This window comes from Arvicola amphibius, chromosome 11 (genome assembly GCF_903992535.2).
Source record: "Arvicola amphibius chromosome 11, mArvAmp1.2, whole genome shotgun sequence".
Classification (NCBI taxonomy): domain Eukaryota; kingdom Metazoa; phylum Chordata; class Mammalia; order Rodentia; family Cricetidae; genus Arvicola; species Arvicola amphibius.
Window position 1 is genome coordinate 1,197,332 of NC_052057.2, and position 17,242 is coordinate 1,214,573.

At 44.3% G+C, this 17,242-nt stretch overlaps 1 protein-coding gene across 3 annotated transcripts in view; it reads left to right on the forward strand.

The window, feature by feature from the left end:
- The window catches only part of Fhip1a (FHF complex subunit HOOK interacting protein 1A), a 208,526-nt gene that overhangs the window by 143,197 nt on the left and 48,087 nt on the right, over positions 1-17,242 (forward strand). For all 3 annotated transcript variants that reach the window (XM_038348346.1, XM_038348344.1, XM_038348345.1), the window contains 2 exons: positions 5,239-5,397; positions 7,181-7,267. In XM_038348346.1, the coding sequence (XP_038204274.1) occupies positions 5,239-5,397; positions 7,181-7,267 (246 nt within the window). The remainder of the gene's footprint in view (positions 1-5,238; positions 5,398-7,180; positions 7,268-17,242) is intronic.

Here is a 17,242-nt window from a genome sequence, read left to right on the forward strand (position 1 = left end):
GAAAAACAACATTGCCAGCTGACCTTATTTGCTAAAGTGGAAGACAAGTTTCTTGGGTTAGGTTGCCCCTCAGGATAGAGCCCATAATTTCATTTATACCCAGTTTTCCATAATTACATCTGACAACATAATTAAAATAAAAAACCCTTTATGTTGCAGATAAAAGCATACTCTATTAGCCAACCAGCTAAGGGCCACAATTGACAAAGAACTTTCTCTAATTAGTATGATTGTCAAAGCGTGTTAACATCAGGCTGTCGGAAGAGCATTGACTCTCTTAGCAAACTGGACCCCTTTTGGAGACTTTTGTCTTCAGAGTTGATAGGAAGAGCTGACTGGTTCTGCTCTCTCATTTCTTTCTTTCTTTCTTTTTTTTTTTTTTTTTTTTTTTTTGGTTTTTTGAGACAGGGTTTCTCTGTGGCTTCAGAGACTGTCCTGGAGCTAGCTCTTGTAGACCAGGCTGGTCTTGAACTCACAGAGATCCGCCTGCCTCTGCCTCCCGAGTGCTGGGATTAAAAGCGTGCGCCACCACCACCCGGCTGCTCTCTCATTTCTTGATTCTTAAGAAAAGGAGAAGAATACAGATGCCCTGAGAACAATCTGGTACCAACAAATGGCTGGGCACTAAATGATCACCCCCCACCCCCTCTAAGCAAATGTAGATGGTTACACTTAGACCATTTATCACATGTTGGTAAGGAGCACACAGCCTCGCAGACATGAATCAAGCCATGCAAATCAGAGCAGGTGACCTTTAGGTACAGAGCCACAGGTAGGGAGTTCTTTATCACATATCCAGAATTTATGAGGCCTTTTATTTTGGCAAGCTGTATCAAATGGTCTCGACCAGGTGTTTTGCTGCTAGCTTCCCACCAAAGCCATCTGCTAAAAGTCGTATTTGCTAAAATGAACGGAGAACTGCGGGATGTTTAAAGATTGACTTTAGCTTGCTTGGTGCTGTGTGCATGGCTTGTCCTTCCTCCATCACCACGTGCAAACTATTGCACTAATCTTGCATGGGGCCTTTTCTTAAATCCTTACAATAGCTCCTTTAAGTTTAGAGAGTTCAACAACTTCCAGTTATTGGCGGAGTCTGGCTCAAAACCACATTTGTCGGATACTAAAGCTGCTATTGCAGCTTAACCACACCAGACTGTGAAGAAGTTGGTGCTTCTCACTGCTGTTATCCATACGGTCCTGTATGGTAGTCCTTCCTTCACACACACACACACACACACACACACACACACACCCTGTGTTTGAAATCAGCTTTCTTCCCTGATCACTCTACCTCATCCACTGAGACAGAGTCTTTGAACTGAAGCTAGTTATTGCCATTTTGGCTAGTCTAGCTGTCCAGTTTGCTCTGGGGATGGCCTGGCTCCACTTTCTGAGCTCTGGAGTTGCAGCTACCACACCTCCTTGGCTTTTGTGTGGGTGCTGGAGATCACACCTCCTTGGCTTTTGTGTGGGTGCTGGAGATCAAAGAACAGGAAGTTGATGCTTGTGGAGCGAGCACTTTACCTGCTGGGTCACCTCCTTAGCCCCTGATAACATCACTCAAGGGTACTTTAGGGAGATGACAAGTGGCAAGTACTTGGTTAATATTTAATGTATTAAGAATAAACAATGTTTTACAATTTTGTGGTCTGAATCAATAAAAGGCTAAAAGAGTAGATGAGCCTCTTATTTTTAATTAGCCATTGAATGCAGATAAATTCACCTTTTTATAATTTAGTTTTCAAGATACACAGTGAAATTTACAAGTAAATCTCTCCTGATGTTAGTTCTTGAACCTAGAAACAAAACAAAACTGAAACAAGAACCGCCCGCACTTCTCCTCTTGCTACTTCTTTCCTTTGGCCCTGCTCTCTCAGCACCTCCGAATTCTCGAGGGTCCTGTTTGTGATCATAAGCGGGCCTCTCCGTCTCTCCTGGCCTGGCTTGTTCCCTGCCTATGCACGGCCCACAGCCCATGTTCTAGAACCGTGTGTAATCTGCATAAATGAATCTGAACTCAGAGCCTTGGAAGGGATGCAATTGTCAATGCATGTGAAGACTCACAGTCCTGTCCAAAGAATGTGTAGTGCTTTTTATTTTGCGAAATATTTTTTTATTTTTTTTCCACTCTGAGGAAAATAGCTGGGCTATTTCCTAGCCCTGTCTTACAGTGTCAGAGACATGGTGGGGACACCCTGCCCTACCAGCTGTCACGTCTGCATGGGGTGTGTCTTTATGTCTGGGCAGGCTTCCTGCTGTTCACACCCCAGCCATGCCCTTTTGGAAAACTCACTTAAAAAGTGAGTATTAGGTGTGTGTTATTTTTAATTACTGCCACTGATGTATGTAATTTGAAAATTAATGTTGCTGTAATTATATTGATATACTGAATAGTTATTCCCAGCTTTTTAGTCAGACAAATTAAGCTTGTCTTTATGAATTCATCTTCAGAGTCTCAAAGTGGTTTAGAAACCAGGAGAACACAGAATTAAAGTCTTTGTTCTGTGGTTAATTTAGCATGAGTTAGCAAATGTAATTGACTTTTAAAATGTAGCATCAAGATTAGACTTCTCTTCTTAGGAGGACTTTGGGCTCCAGATGCTTTTGCCAGAGGTTTCTAATTTATAACAGATAACTCATTTGGGTCACACTCAAAAATAGTGTTAAAGTGATTTGTATTGTTATGCTGACAAGGAATTAAGTATTTTAAATAGAGGACATCTTCCTTGGGGACCACAGATGCCCCGATATTTGAAGAGATAAAAGATCAATCTTGCTTACTGTTTTGTTTCCTATACTTAGCAACAAACCTGAAATTAAGTAGTCAAGATTTTTCTTATTAATGAGTTAGTTAATGTATGAGTGGCTAAAAGTTATTAGGAAATAGAACAAAGGTATATCTGTATATTTATAGTGTTGATATGTCCATCTGTTCTCCCATTGTCCTTTATTCTATGTCATCTCAGCTCTTAGCTTCTCCTAAGGCTTCTTCAGGTTTCTTTGTGCTAAGACCTCTTCGACGTGCACTCCCTTATCCCTGAAGTCATTGTGTTACTCTTGGAAGGTCACAATCAAGACTCAACACACCTGATTGTATCAATCATCCATATCTGCGGTATAGATTGATGTGACCAGGTCTAATCAGGAGACAGAGACGACAGAGCGTAAGCTAGTGCATGCCAGAGAGGTGACTGTCTCACCAAGTGAAAGGAGAGGTAGCTGTAGGTCCATGGACATTTCTCCCTAGACTGGCTGCAAGGCTTCTCTGTGTTTTGTTCCCCATGCCAGTCTCTCTCTCTCTCTCTCTCTCTCTGTGTGTGTGTGTGTGTGTGTGTGTGTGTGTGTTTGACTTGTCTTTTCATGGTCTTCCTCTCCTATTCCTCTTTGGTTTTATGCTTGAGTGACCCTTTCACACGATGGCTCTAGCCCAGAGCACCCTCGCAGGCATCAGACCCACACAGCTGTCTGTAGGGCTCTCTACCCAGAAGTCTCAGGAGCCTTTTGTGCAGCACGGTAGAACCCTGCAGGATGTGGCTCGTATTTACTTTGGTGTGGTCAGCCCTCTCTGCTCTGACAGCGCTGGGCTTCTTGGTCTTGAGGGTATCTTCTCTTCTTTCTCCATTCAGCCCTTGTACAGGTTTTCCTCTGCCTGAAATATTTTTCCTTCCACGCCTCATTTTCTGGCTTGCTCCTGTTTACTCTTTAGCGGTCTGAGACCAGTTCCCATTTTCATCCCTACCCTCAGGTCAGAGTGAAGAGCTTTTGTATATTGGAAGCATCCTAAATGTCCTATTGTGTGTTTTGAATGTTTCTAACAGTATTGTAATTCCTTGTTTGTCTCTCACTGGTTGGAAGATCAATGAGGTACGCCGCTACCTCTTCTTCTGACTCAGAATACTTTCTTGAATGTTTCCATCCATTTGAGTCCCTTCAGGACCTGTGCTAGAATGGTGTCTTTTGTAATCAACTTCTGTTTTTTGTTTCCCCCCACCTTTCAATTTTTAACTAGATATTTATTTATTTATATCATGTGTGCCTGTGAGCGTATGTGTGTGGGCGTGCACATGCCCTGGTACGCCGTGATGTGGAGGCGAGAGAACAGCTTGCAGGAGTCAGTTTTCTCTGTCCCCCACACGGGTCCCAGGGATAAAGTTCAGGTGGTCAGACATCAGGCATCCTTAGCTCTGAGCCATCTTTCCAGCCCTAAAGCTGACTTCTTGTGTGCAGTCCATGTCCTTCTGTACATTGGCTAAGTCGGGCTGTCTGAGACGCTGCACGGTTAGCGGAAGCCACTGGCCCTGTGAGATTCACAGCCTCTCCGCCCAACTATCCTGTAAGCACTTGGCACGAAGCGATCCTTTTCTACACTCCTCTTTAAAAGCCATTTCTTAATCATCAAGTCGGAGAACTTGACAGTTTAAAGTCCTTAATCTCACTTGCTGGGCCCCAGATACTGTCAGCATAGTTTTAAGAATTGGATGCAAAGGGAAAAAGTAAATCCCAGTTTTGACTTAAAACCGAAGGTCTTGGTTAGATAATCCTCATCCATTTTGCATTGAGACTCCACATTAGCTCTGTTTGAACTTCTGTCACGAAGTCTCAGTGACCGTTCTTCTCCCAGCCCAGTTCTTTCTTTCTGTTACATTGTTACTGATGGTTGGAGGAACTAATATGTATGGAAGTGGTTTATACCAGGTAAGCTTGCTAGTAAGTGTCAGTTGTGATCCTTGACAAAAACAAGCAATCTCTCTCACAAAACTACTCAGAGCCTTCCGTCCTGGCCCACCTCTACCCAAGGCTGCCTCCCCTAGACTGGAGTAATCTCACGGACACACTTCTCTATTGGCTCTCTCCAAGTTGTGCTGTAACATGTTTCTTGTGAGTTTATCCCTTCCCCGAACTTCTTGGATATGAGACTCATATTTTGTTCATCTTTGTGTCTTGCCTTCTCACTTGCTTCTCTCCTGGCTTATCATGGTGCCTGACATAAAAGATACATCACCCTCATCAACCTCTTGACTAGTAGCTAAGTAGCTCTGGTTTTGCCTCGCTGTCTGCTGGGGAATAGCCTTCTTATTCTATCCATAGAACAGAATTAAACCATCCTAGCTAGTTGCTACCTTCTTCTATTGCTACTCTGCGTTTGGTCTTTGGACCAGTAACACAGGCATCCTTGTGAGCTGTTCAGGGACTTCGGAAAAGACTGTTTAGACATTTTTTTTTTTTTTCTGAATGCAGGTACTTGCAACTGGACTCAGTGGCCTGTACTCGTCCCTGCCCACGAAGCTGGAAGAAAAGGGTGAGGACTGGCATTGCCTTCTGAAGGATGACTGGCTCCTGTTGCCCCCCCTCGTGCAGTTCATGAACTCTCTGGAGTTCTGTAACGCCGTCATCCAGGTACTGCATGGCAGCAGCACAAGCCCTGGTGGGTCAGAGTCTGCTGAGAGCTCCAGCCTTGCTGGGGATCAGCGTGCGTGAGCACCCCTCCTCATTCAGACTTCTAAATGAGCCCTTCTTTGATTTTGAGATGTGCTCGTGGAATCATGAAGCTTTGCTTGAATCCCATTGAATATCCTGAAATGAGTGAAACCGTTTGGTAGACTTCTGAAAGTTTCAATTGAGAACAAATGAAAGATTTTATTTTCTCTATAAAATGTGTTATTGTTTTGATTATCCACTTACCCATCAAAAATAAGTTCACAGGCTGGATCATCAAATAGATATTTTTAGGCTGCTTAAGTACTCCAAATTATAACCCTTTTACTTCAAGTTCTTCCTGGGAGCTTACAAGGAAAACACTTTATTTTGCTTAATGGTGCACACTACATAAAGAATATTGTTATCCCAATTGAATTTGGAAGAAGTTAACAATCTTCTTAGCTACACAAATTAAATTTGCTTTGAAATTGGCTTGCTTTAGGGGGAAAAACCGCCACTGAACTCTTGTATATTTGGCTTTTTGATTAGATTTTCAGTGTCGGATTTCTTGTTACTGTTTTCAATAAAAATCCAATTTTATATATGTTTAAGGGCGTACTAAGTTTTCATCAAAATTTCTTCTATGTAGCATAATACCTTAATATTGGATTTATTAAGAAATCAGGTTTGTTTTATGGTGATTTTTTTTTTTTAGGGTGAGAAATGTCAGTTATAATCTGTTTTTCTACCAAATAAAGAAAACAGCTTCTGGAGGAAAGTGAAAATAAATTACTTTAGTTCCCATCTTATTTTTATTGCTAAGTCAAAGGAAGTTTTTATTTGTATTTAAGATAAATGGATTACACTTTAAATTATTTCCCCTTTAATATTATAGACTATCAACATTTTCTTGCAGAAATGTATGGGAATAAAGATGATGGAATTACTATTAGCTCTTCTTGGGATGTACAGAGAGATTGTCAGTGATTTAAACAGCTGCCTTACTTCCCTAGAAACCACTTTTTATGTTACTGTTTGACTGAAACTCTTTCCCTCTTCCTCTCAGTAAAGCTGGGCATGGTGAAGAGTGGGGAAATAATGTCTTTATTTCAAACTAAAGGCAAACATTACTTTAAAACACTTAAGTAGTGATTTAGGGTTAGGAAACCCCTGAAAGGATTACTTATAAAAATATTAGTAAAGGTTTGTCCATGTCCTCATGTATTTTGAAAGTCAAATTTGGGACGTTCAATATCACCAGCAATGTTTTCAGCTTTTGAATGAATGTCCATTTTTTTATGAGAGCATTTTATAGGCTCTTTTCTCCCTAATATAAATAACAGGAATTATATCTTCAAAGTTCTCTGTTAGCAAAATAAGCACATTTAATTATCATTTTCTATAGCTACGCTCTTAAAAATGTAGCATGAGTAGATATGGAGCCCCGAGGGAGTTAAGGGGCAAGAATTATACTTTCTAATTTATTCATCTGGACTTATAAATATTTATACATAGTCTATTCATTGTCTTTTTCAAATCAACTTTAAAATTAACATTTTTTCCATATTTGGAAGTATAACTTTAGCTGTTTATACTGTAATAGAGATTTGAAAAAAAATCAAGTCATCGTGGGGTCTGAAGTATTATTTAACAAGTGAAAACATGGCCCAAATTTGGGTTTCCATTTTGGATGTAAGAGACGCACAGAACTGCTTGGTTTTAAAGAATTGCAGAGATTGAGCCCTGTGTCCTTCTGTCTCAGGTGGCCCACCCTTTGATCCGCTCTCAGCTCGTCAGCTACATCTACAATGGCTTCCTGGTTCCAGTGTTGGCTCCCGCCCTCCATAAGGTCAGTGACAGGCTAAGGCCGTCTTCTGTCTGTTAATAGAGAGGGAAACTGAGGAAAGCAAGCACGGTGTAACGACTCAGCCCTGATCTCATTGCTTCCCAAGTTCTCAGTAGTATCAAATGTGGGTCTTAGAATGGCCGTGGTGTAGGGTGTGTGGGGTCCCCGTGGTGTTGTGGAATGTCAGGTAGTACAGGCTGTAGCAGAGGCGAGACATAGTCTGGGGTCTACTTCAGTTCCTGGGTGGGGTGAACTGTCCTCTGATGACATGCCTTTCATGGACAGTCTGCACAGGGGGAATCCAGAGTCGTGCTAAAGACACAGTCAACCTTTGATGGAGCCTAAACGTGGCTTCACCTTCATCTTGGGTGTCACAAAAATGGTAATGATAAAAACTCATGATCTGTTAAAGAGGAGGTAAAGCTCGGCCACCTGTGCTACCTCTGTGCGTTAGTGGCATGTGTGCTGGTGACGTGTGTGTGTGGCACATGAGTTAGTGGCATGTGTATTAGTGAACAGTCGGTCTCAGTGGGGCTGTGTTTCTCTCGCTGTTCAGTGCCCTTTGACCTTAGGACACATTGTGTGAGACAAACTGTCCTTGGTCTGAAATGGGATTTCCTCAGGTTGCTTTAGTGTCTTATAGACACAAAGAGACCGTCTGTGGAATTAGAGGAGTCTTGGGGCGTGTAAGGCATGGCGTTGGAAAACATGTGCCTTCCGTGTGTCTGTGCTCTTCATCTGTTTCATTTGTTTCCCGCTGTTCTAGGATGGGGTGAGTGTCTGGCTTTGGAGGACATTGATGGAAATTCTTTTTCTGTATTAACTGGGCATCAAGTAATGTGTTGATACATGTGTATATTGACGTAACGTTGGCGTCAAGCTAAACACAGTTATCTTCCCATTTGTCATTTCCTTGTGGTGAACACCCACCTTGCAATTGTTCAGTAGCGAGCACACCACCGTTGCGTGTAGACACCCTATGGTGTACAGCACAGCAGGGTGTCTTGCTGTGATCTCACGGTGGCTTAGAGCAGCGAGTGTCTCTAACTCACAGAGCTGTTGTGGAGATCTTCCCGCCCCACTTCCGCACAGTGCTTAGGAACGAGTGAGGACCGGGCATGGGCCCTGAGTGTTCGACATCTGAATCCACAGAGGTGAGCGCACTTCCTGAGGGGCGGCTCCCTTGCATTGTGTCCTCTGAGATATGTCACTGCTCAGGGTGGACTTAAGAAGTATGGAAACCAAACCAAACTAAAACCAGCACACAAAGTGATGTTTATTAAAGTGCTGGCCGGACGCTGGCAGTTGGTGGCTTCCCAGAAAGTGCTTTATAAAAGAATGAGTGCAGACAGCCCTGTGTATACATTCCCTGGCTTCATTTTTACAGTTATGGCCACAATTTAAAATTGGAGATTTTTAAAACCATGAAGTTAACAGATTCTTTTTCACACGTCACTATAGAATTCAAGAGATGAAAAGTGAATGGTACTGCATGAGATTTGGATTTGTAGCTCCCTAATTAAGATTCTGTAATTTTTATCCATTATTGGCAGTTCCTAGGATATTTCTGTTTAGTATCCAGGGAAAGCAAAGACTTTCTGTTCTCTGTTTTTGATTATTTTTTCTTCCTATTCTCCATTTAGGAGGGGGGGTGTTCGTGTTTTTACTGTTTAGAATCGAAAGGATTAGAAAGGCAGGGACAGCCTCTCCTCCACCTCTGGCTCTCTCAGCGACAGCTGATCAGGATGTGTTCTAGATCAGCAGCCCAGGGACAGACAAACAGAGAAACTCAGGGATGAGCATATCTCGAGAAGCTCCCGCTGGGAGCAGCCCTATCCTGTCTCTTACTTCTCCTCCTTGGGCTCTGAAAAGGTTACTTCATGTCTGGGCTCAGGCATTCCCATTGTGTTTTACAAACTTCAGGTCTGCCGCCCTGACAAAAGGGCCTCAGTCAGTCTTCCAAATAAAATTCCTTTGTGCGCTCTCTCACCTAAATCACGCATAATATTTTAGTGAACTGACATCTGTGTTGGCAGCTTATAAAGGTGAACTTATTCTCTATGCCTCATAAATCATACAAATAAATCCATACTTAAAATTTCCTTCACAGCACAGACAGAATATTTCCACAGCAATTCTTAACCAAAGATTAAGCATTGCAAAACCTTGTGGGGAGGTGGCTCAGTCCGTGAAGTGTCTTCCACACAAGCATGAGGAGTTGGGTCCCTAAAAGTGCACATTAAAAAGCCAGACTTGGTGTCTTATATCTTGTATCCCCATGGTGGGGGACAAGGTGGAGACAGGGGGGGATCCTGGAACTTCTTCAGCCAGCTAGCTGTCCTATCTGAATTGATGAGCTTCAGGTTTAATGGCAAAGTCTGTCTCAAGAAGTAAAGGTGAAGAAGGAGACGTTTGACGCTGACCTCTGGCTTATACACAGGGACGTACACACCTCCACCTACCATAGCAAGTACATAAAATGTGCACAGCACATACCATACACGTGCACACATACAACCTAGAGAGTGGGAATGATGGGAAAGGGCACATAAGCTGAATGCAGGCCTTGTGTGAGGTTCCTCCCACTGTTGTGTGTGCGCATGGGACTACACTCCAAAGTTGTTCTCTGTGTGCTTTCTTCAGCCAACACTGAGACATGGTTGTTTGTTCCTCTCGGTTAGTGCCAAAGCTTACATGGTTTTGTTTTTGTTTTAAAGGGCTCCATGGATTTCTCCTGCAGTCATGTAGAAGTTGAGCATAGCAAGCTCTGGGGCTGGGAGTAAAGTTTGCTGAACACGTGCGAGGCCTTGGGTTTAATCTCTAGCATGAGAAAAAATGGTTATTCGGGAAGCCCTGAACACAGAATGCTTTCATCAATTCATTTGGCATACCACCTAACCTAACCTTGCTAAGTGCATTGGGTGTCTGGTCTTCCTGAATCATTTCAAATTTGTTCATTTTTAACCTACTTGTGTTAATATTTATATGTTCTTTGGAGAAAATACTAATATAGCTACAATCCCTCCTTCCTCCCTTTAGCAGGATTCCCCGAGTTCAGCCTAATGTTTGACTGAGGGTCTCTGCATCTGTTTGTATCAGTTACTGGATGAAGGCTCTCTGATGACACTTGGAGTAGTCACTGCTCTGATCACAGGAGACCAGTTCAGACTATGCGTCCACTATTTCTAGGAGCCTTAGCTGGGGTCATCCTTGTAGATTCGTGGGAGTTTTCTTGTATCAGGTTTCTACCTAACCCCAAAATGCACCCTCTTTCCAGCCATCTCTTTCAGTACTCTCCCAGTCCACTCCCCCAAGCCTGACCCCTCAAGTTCCCATGCCTGCCCACCCCCAATCCATCCAGGAAATCCCTACTGTTTGCCCTTACCAGGGATATCCATGTATCCCACCTTGGGCCCTCCTTGTCTAGCCTTTCTGGAATGTGAATTGTAGCATGGTTATCCTTTACGTTATAGCTAATATTCACTTATGAGTGACTACACACCATGTTTGTCTTTCTGGGTCTGGGTTACCTCACTCAGGATGATTTTTTTTCTAGTTCTATCCATTTGCCTTCAAATTTCCTGTTGACTCTGTCTTCAACAGCTGTGCAATGCTACATAGTATAAGTGTACCATATTTCATTTATTCATTCTTTGGTTGAGGGACATCTAGGTTGTTTCCAGGTTCTGGTTATGACAAAGCTGCTATGAATATAGTTGAGCACATGTCCTTGTGGCATGATTGAGCATCCTTTGGGTATATGCCCGGGAGTGATATCGATGGCTTTTTGAGGTAAATTGCCAATTTTCTGAGAAACCACCGTATTGATTTTCAAAGTGGCTGTACAAGTTTATACTCTCACCAGCAATGGAGAAGTGGTCCCCTTGCTCCACATTCTCTCCATCATAAGCTGTCATTTGTGTTTTTGATCTTAGCCATTTTGACAAGTATAAGATAGAATCTCAGAGTCTTTTTGATTTGCATTTCCCTGATGTCTAAGGATGTTGAACATTTCTTAAAGTGTTTCTCTGCCATTTGAGATTCTTCTATTGAGAATTTTCGTTTAGGTCTGTACCTTATTTTTATTTGGATTCTTTGTGGGGTTTTTTAATGTCTAGCTTCTTGAGTTCTTTATATATTTTGGAGATCAGCCTTCTGCCAAATGGGGGGTGGTGGTGAAGATCTTTTTCCATTCTGTAGGCTGCAGGTTTTGTCTTATTGACAATGTTCCTTGCCTTGCAGAAGCTTTTCAGTTTCATGAGGTCCCATTTATTAGTTGTCGATCTCAGTGTCTGTGCTGCTGGTGTTATACTCAAGAAGTTGTTTCCTGTGCCAATACATTCAAGGCTGTTCTTCCTTTTCTTTTCTACCAGACTCAGTGTGACTGGACTTATGTTGAGGTCTTTGGTCCACTTGGACTTGAGTCTTGTGCAGGATCTATTATCATTCTTCTATATGTTGACACCCAGCTATGCCAGCACCGTTTGTTGAAAATGTTTTCTTTTTTCTGTTGTGTAATTTTGTCTTCTTTGTCAAAAATCAAGTGTCTCTGGTGTGTGATCTGGAAGGGCTTGGATCTGTGGGTCCCAAGCTATGTGCCCAGAAGCCCCAGAGTTTTTCAGTACACTCACCTAGACACTGGTGCAGTTTTGAATTTATGAGAGAAACACAGCGACACCATTGGTACCGGGTGAGACTCTAACTCAAATGATTGACAGCTTCAGCGGCAAGCCACATGGCGTTCCTTTCGTGTGATTGGATGAGAGTTCCATGGGCGCTACACTGAAAAGCAAGTGGCTTTTAACAGTCAGTGTGGAACAGGAAAGGAGTCTGCAGGTTCCAAGCGATGGTCCAGGTGAAGGGTGTCTAGCAGGTTGTTAGACATTGACTACATATTATATCATTTCAACTTAAATACTTAGTGATTAACATGGAAGGCTGAGTGTTCTTTTGGCTTGGGGTGTGCCCTACAAAAGATTTGTGATGTATGTGGACTTTTGGGGCTGAAAATTTTGTAACCTCTGCGTGCGCGCTCTCTCTCTCTTTCTTTCTCTCTCTCTTTCTCTCTCTCTCTCTTTCTCTCTCTCATTCATTTGCCTCTAGAGCAGAGTATGACAGACTGGAGTTAAGGGTCCACTTTGGCCTGTGGCCCTTTTTGTATATCCCCAAATTTGAAATGGTGTTTGCATTTGCCAGTAGAGGAATAGATAAAGCACGGTAAATGGAAATAAACACTATTCAGCCATTTGTAGAGAGAGGACATTCTGACATACTATCACATCAATGGCACTGCAGGACAACCTGGTCTCACTCACATAACATACCTAGTGTCACGTTCCCAGACACAGAAGACAGAAACGGGCAAAAGATATGGTGGTGGTGGTGGTGGTGGTGGTGGTGGTGGTGGTGGTGGTGGTGGTGGTGGTGGTACTGGTGGTAGTTATAGTGGTGGTAGTGGTAGCATAAAAGAAATTTAACTCTGGATCTTCGTAGGAGAGTTTTCCCACCCCTGCTGTGGGGTGGTATGGTGAGTAGCCATTGTTTGGAGGTATCAACAGTAGAAAACATCCCCAGGTAGCAGTAGGAGGCATTGAGAAAGGGTTAGCAGTGCTTTTTCTCTGACCGCAGTGATCAGGACCAAGAGCAGGAGACCCAAGTAGCCTGAGTAGCTGTCAGCAGCCTGGACTCTGCCCAGGTGTGCTTTGGGGTCCTGTATCAGGAGAACGGTAGGGAGGCAGTCAGCCATAGAAGACAAAAGCCAACATTAGCAGGATTAGAGAAAGAGTTGGTATTGAGTATGGGTGAGAGAGGATTGTCTGAGCAATACCCTGTCACACTCGCAGGATTTCCAGAAGCAACCTTTGGATGCTCTTTGGGGGATGCTTTGAGCCTATCCCTCACAGGGTTTTAGGAAATGGGGGAAGACGCTTGGACCTGTCTCTGTTAGATGAAGCTGTAGACCTTGAGGGGTGTATGCTAAGGCAGGCAGTGATGGGAGGGGGATCAGTCACACAAGTCCTTTTCTGCATGCAGCTCACAGATATGAGCCATGGAAACTCTGATCTTAAAGCCTGTACCTTTGGTTTTGCCAAAGAACAGCCAGCTTTCTTTCACTTTCTGTAACTGTGCTTGGAGAACAGAAGCAAGAAACATACAAGAAAAAAAAGATTTTTTTCCCCACCATCTTCTGTGTGCTGAAGCTGTGCTTGAATGATATACATGGGTAAAATGATTTCAGACAGTCCCTTAAGGGCATGTGTGTTGGCTGCCTATAAGCCACCGTGTAGACATTTGTTTTGCAATCTTGCCTTACACACACACACACACACACACACACACACACACATTCATGATCTGCATCCTACAAGCTCAGTAATTCATGGCTTATTGACTTAAGTTGATGGATGGAAGTTTTGGGTAATTGAAAAGAAAAGATGGGAATTCCGAGAGACTTGATGGGCATGGCCATGCAGGAGTTGCCCACTTACCAATAATGTGCTCTGTAGGTGGGGTGGGACAAGGACTCCAGTACGGCACAGTTTGGCTCTCCTGGCACAGCGTACTCTGGACTTTTATGCCCAGTGAAAGTCATGACTGCAGATTTTTAAAACAATTAAATAGCATCTTCAAGTTATCATCATCATAAAATATTAGTGGGTCACAGTTGAGTGCCTAGCTTACAGGAGGAGCAGACTGGCGGGTGCCTAAGGAGGGAACAGAGAGGCTGCTACTGCCTCACCGCTGTCCAGCGCAGTCCTGTTCTGGGAGAGAGACGAGAGGTCTCAGGAGTGGAAGGAGGGTCAGCAGGTCCCCTTGCTTGCTCTTCTGGAACACTTGCTTCTGTGTATTTTGGATGTGTAGCATCATGTTTGTGTTCTTTGTCCTTCTGCTGTCATCTCTGCCACTTCTTGATGGGAAGCACTTTGACATTTTGTATCTGGTTTCCAATGACGCTGTGGAATTTCACTGGGAACGAATTCAGTACAAAAGGGAAAGAAAGAAGTGGAAGCATGGAATCAGGAGCAGCTGTGCTCACCCCTGTACCACCAATGCACTCACAGCATGGGATTAGGGGTAGCTATGCTCACCCCTGCACCACCAATGCACTCACAGCATGGGATTAGGGGTAGCTATGCTCACTCCTGTACCACCAATGCACTCACAGCATGGGATTAGGGGTAGCTATGCTCACCCCTGCACCACCAATGCACTCACAGCATGGGATTAGGGGTAGCTATGCTCACTCCTGTACCACCAATGCACTCACAGCATGGGATTAGGGGTAGCTGTGCTCACTCCTGCACCACTAATGCACTCACAGCATGGAATCAGGAGCAGCTGTGCTCACCCCTGCACCACCAATGCACTCACAGCATGGGATTAGGGGTAGCTGTGCTCACTCCTGTACCACCAATGCACTCACAGCGTGGGATTAGGGGTAGCTGTGCTCACCCCTGTACCACCAATGCACTCACAGCATGGGATTAGGGGTAGCTGTGCTCACCCCTGCACCACCAATGCACTCACAGCATGGGATTAGGGGTAGCTGTGCTCACCCCTGCACCACCAATGCACTCACAGCATGGGATTAGGGGTAGCTATGCTCACTCCTGTACCACCAATGCACTCACAGCATGGGATTAGGGGTAGCTGTGCTCACCCCTGCACCACCAATGCACTCACAGCATGGGATTAGGGGTAGCTGTGCTCACTCCTGCACCACCAATGCACTCACAGCATGGGATTAGGGGTAGCTATGCTCACTCCTGTACCACCAATGCACTCACAGCATGGGATTAGGGGTAGCTGTGCTCACCCCTGCACCACCAATGCACTCACAGCGTGGGATTAGCAGAGCTGACTAATGACTGTGAAGCCTGGGTTTTTTGTTTTTTTTTTTTAAACTTAAGTAGGTCTCTGCTATGCCCTCTGTAGTTTTCCTTTATTTGGTCGCCAAATGAGCCCCTGGCCCTGCAGTGAACCACACTGAAAGTTCTATCAGGATGACTTTCTGCTCTTTACATTTTATGGTTTTACTTACACATTTCAGTAATTGGCTTTTTAAAGCCAATTACCGACCAAGGCTTTTAATTACTAACGGCTCTCGAATGTTGTCTTGTTTTTGCTAGGTACTCACTTATTTTCCTGTGATAATGTTGGGGTTTAAGTTTTTGCGATTTCCTCCTCCTTTTTACGCTGCCTTGAGCGAAGATTGTGTCCTGAGAGTGTGCACTTGCAGCTCACGTTGGCCCATAGACCATTAGTGTGGTGAGAGGCAAAGCCAGTCCCAGAAGTCACCTGAAGAAGCAAGCTCATTCCTTCTCTTAAGGAGTTGCTGCTACTGTCTCCAGCCTCAGGGGCCAGCTCTGGGTAGCTTCAGGGCAGGCAGGTGGCCCCTGTCTTGTCATCAACTGGAAAAACTGTAAGTTGTGGGTGCCTGAGCGTGACAGGAAAGGCTGAAGTATCTGTTGCCATGACCCAGGTAGGTTGTATCCTGTCAGCCCTGTGCAGACCGCAGGTGAGGGGCTGGTCAGCTGCTGTCTTGGTTTCGCTTCCTGTTGCTGTGACAACATACTCTGAGATAAACAGCTTGGACAGGAAGGGCTCATTTGGCTTACACTTCCAGGGTGTCACCGTGGGGAAGTCACCAGGGCAAGAGCTTGAGGAAATGGCACATTGCATCCGCGGTCAAAACGCAGAGGTTTTATGCACAGGAGTGTTCAGCGACTTCTCCGTTCCATACAACCCGGAGTGCAGTGGTTCCTGCTCTAACCCAAAATGGTTCTTCCCACATAAATTAGCATATTCAAGATAATCCCTTGCAGGCCTGCCCAGAGGCCCATCTTCTTAGTGATTCTAGATTCTGCCAAATTGACAATTAACGCTATACTGACAGTTGCAGTGTGGGGGAAGGGGACCAAGTGGTTGTCTTAAACAGCCTTGTGACAGCCATGGGTGGGCCAGTTGTAGAGATGACAGAGGCTGGTCAGTGATTGCAGTGATTAAAGGGCCCAGTCCCGTGGGAGGCCTCAAGCTATAGAACATGGAACAGTGGTGGCACTGTTAGACTTGGCCTGAGAAACGCACGTTCAGAGAGGCAGCTAGGGACAGACTAAATAATGGCCCTGTCCAGCTGTCTGAACGGACCTAAGAGCTTACTGGTAAATGTAAGGGGCTTTGTCTTGGAAATACTTGATTTATTAATTGAACACCATGAATATATATTATCTAATGCATTCATTCAGGTAATAAGAGTGTGGAAGCAATGTAAATTCGTGTAAAAAGCACACCTCAAAAGTGGGCTTTGGGATCAGCCAGACCTTGGTTTGCAGTCTGGTCCCTGGCTACTTTCATCAGAGTGACTGGGGCAGTGTTCTTCTCTGTGCATGAAAACAAAACACCTGCCTCCTTGGGATTTTTTGAAGAACAAATAGATATTGTATTTGAAGTAGTTATCATCGTCACTGATACTTAGCACTAAATACATATTGCCTGCCGTTATTCATGAAGGTAACCAACGGTTGGCTCCATATAGGTGTTTCTTCTCTGATGTGTGCATCGTGTTGGACTGAGAGAGGTCCTTCCCATTGCTGAGTTCTACTGCTTACTGTGTGAAGTCAGCTCCGCTCTGGTATTGTGGCCAGTGTTATCAGTACTGTACACTTCCCTCAGATGGAGAGGGTATCCACTGAGGATGACAATGGTGGCTACTCGCTGATGTCACAGGTATCACAGAACATGATAAGGTCTGAACCATCCCACCAGACTGCTATGGGAAGAGGGAGATGTGTGCGTCCTTCAGCGCAACTTCGTAAGAGAAGGAGGCTGGAAGGCTGTGCTGTCATTGGCGCTGATTTTCCCCCTCTGGTGTTCCGAGTTGTTGCGTGGAAAGACGATGCATACAGACGTCCAGACCCACCTACAAGCACACCCTTCCCTTCACCAATAGATAGAAACACTTAACAGTCCATTCTGGAG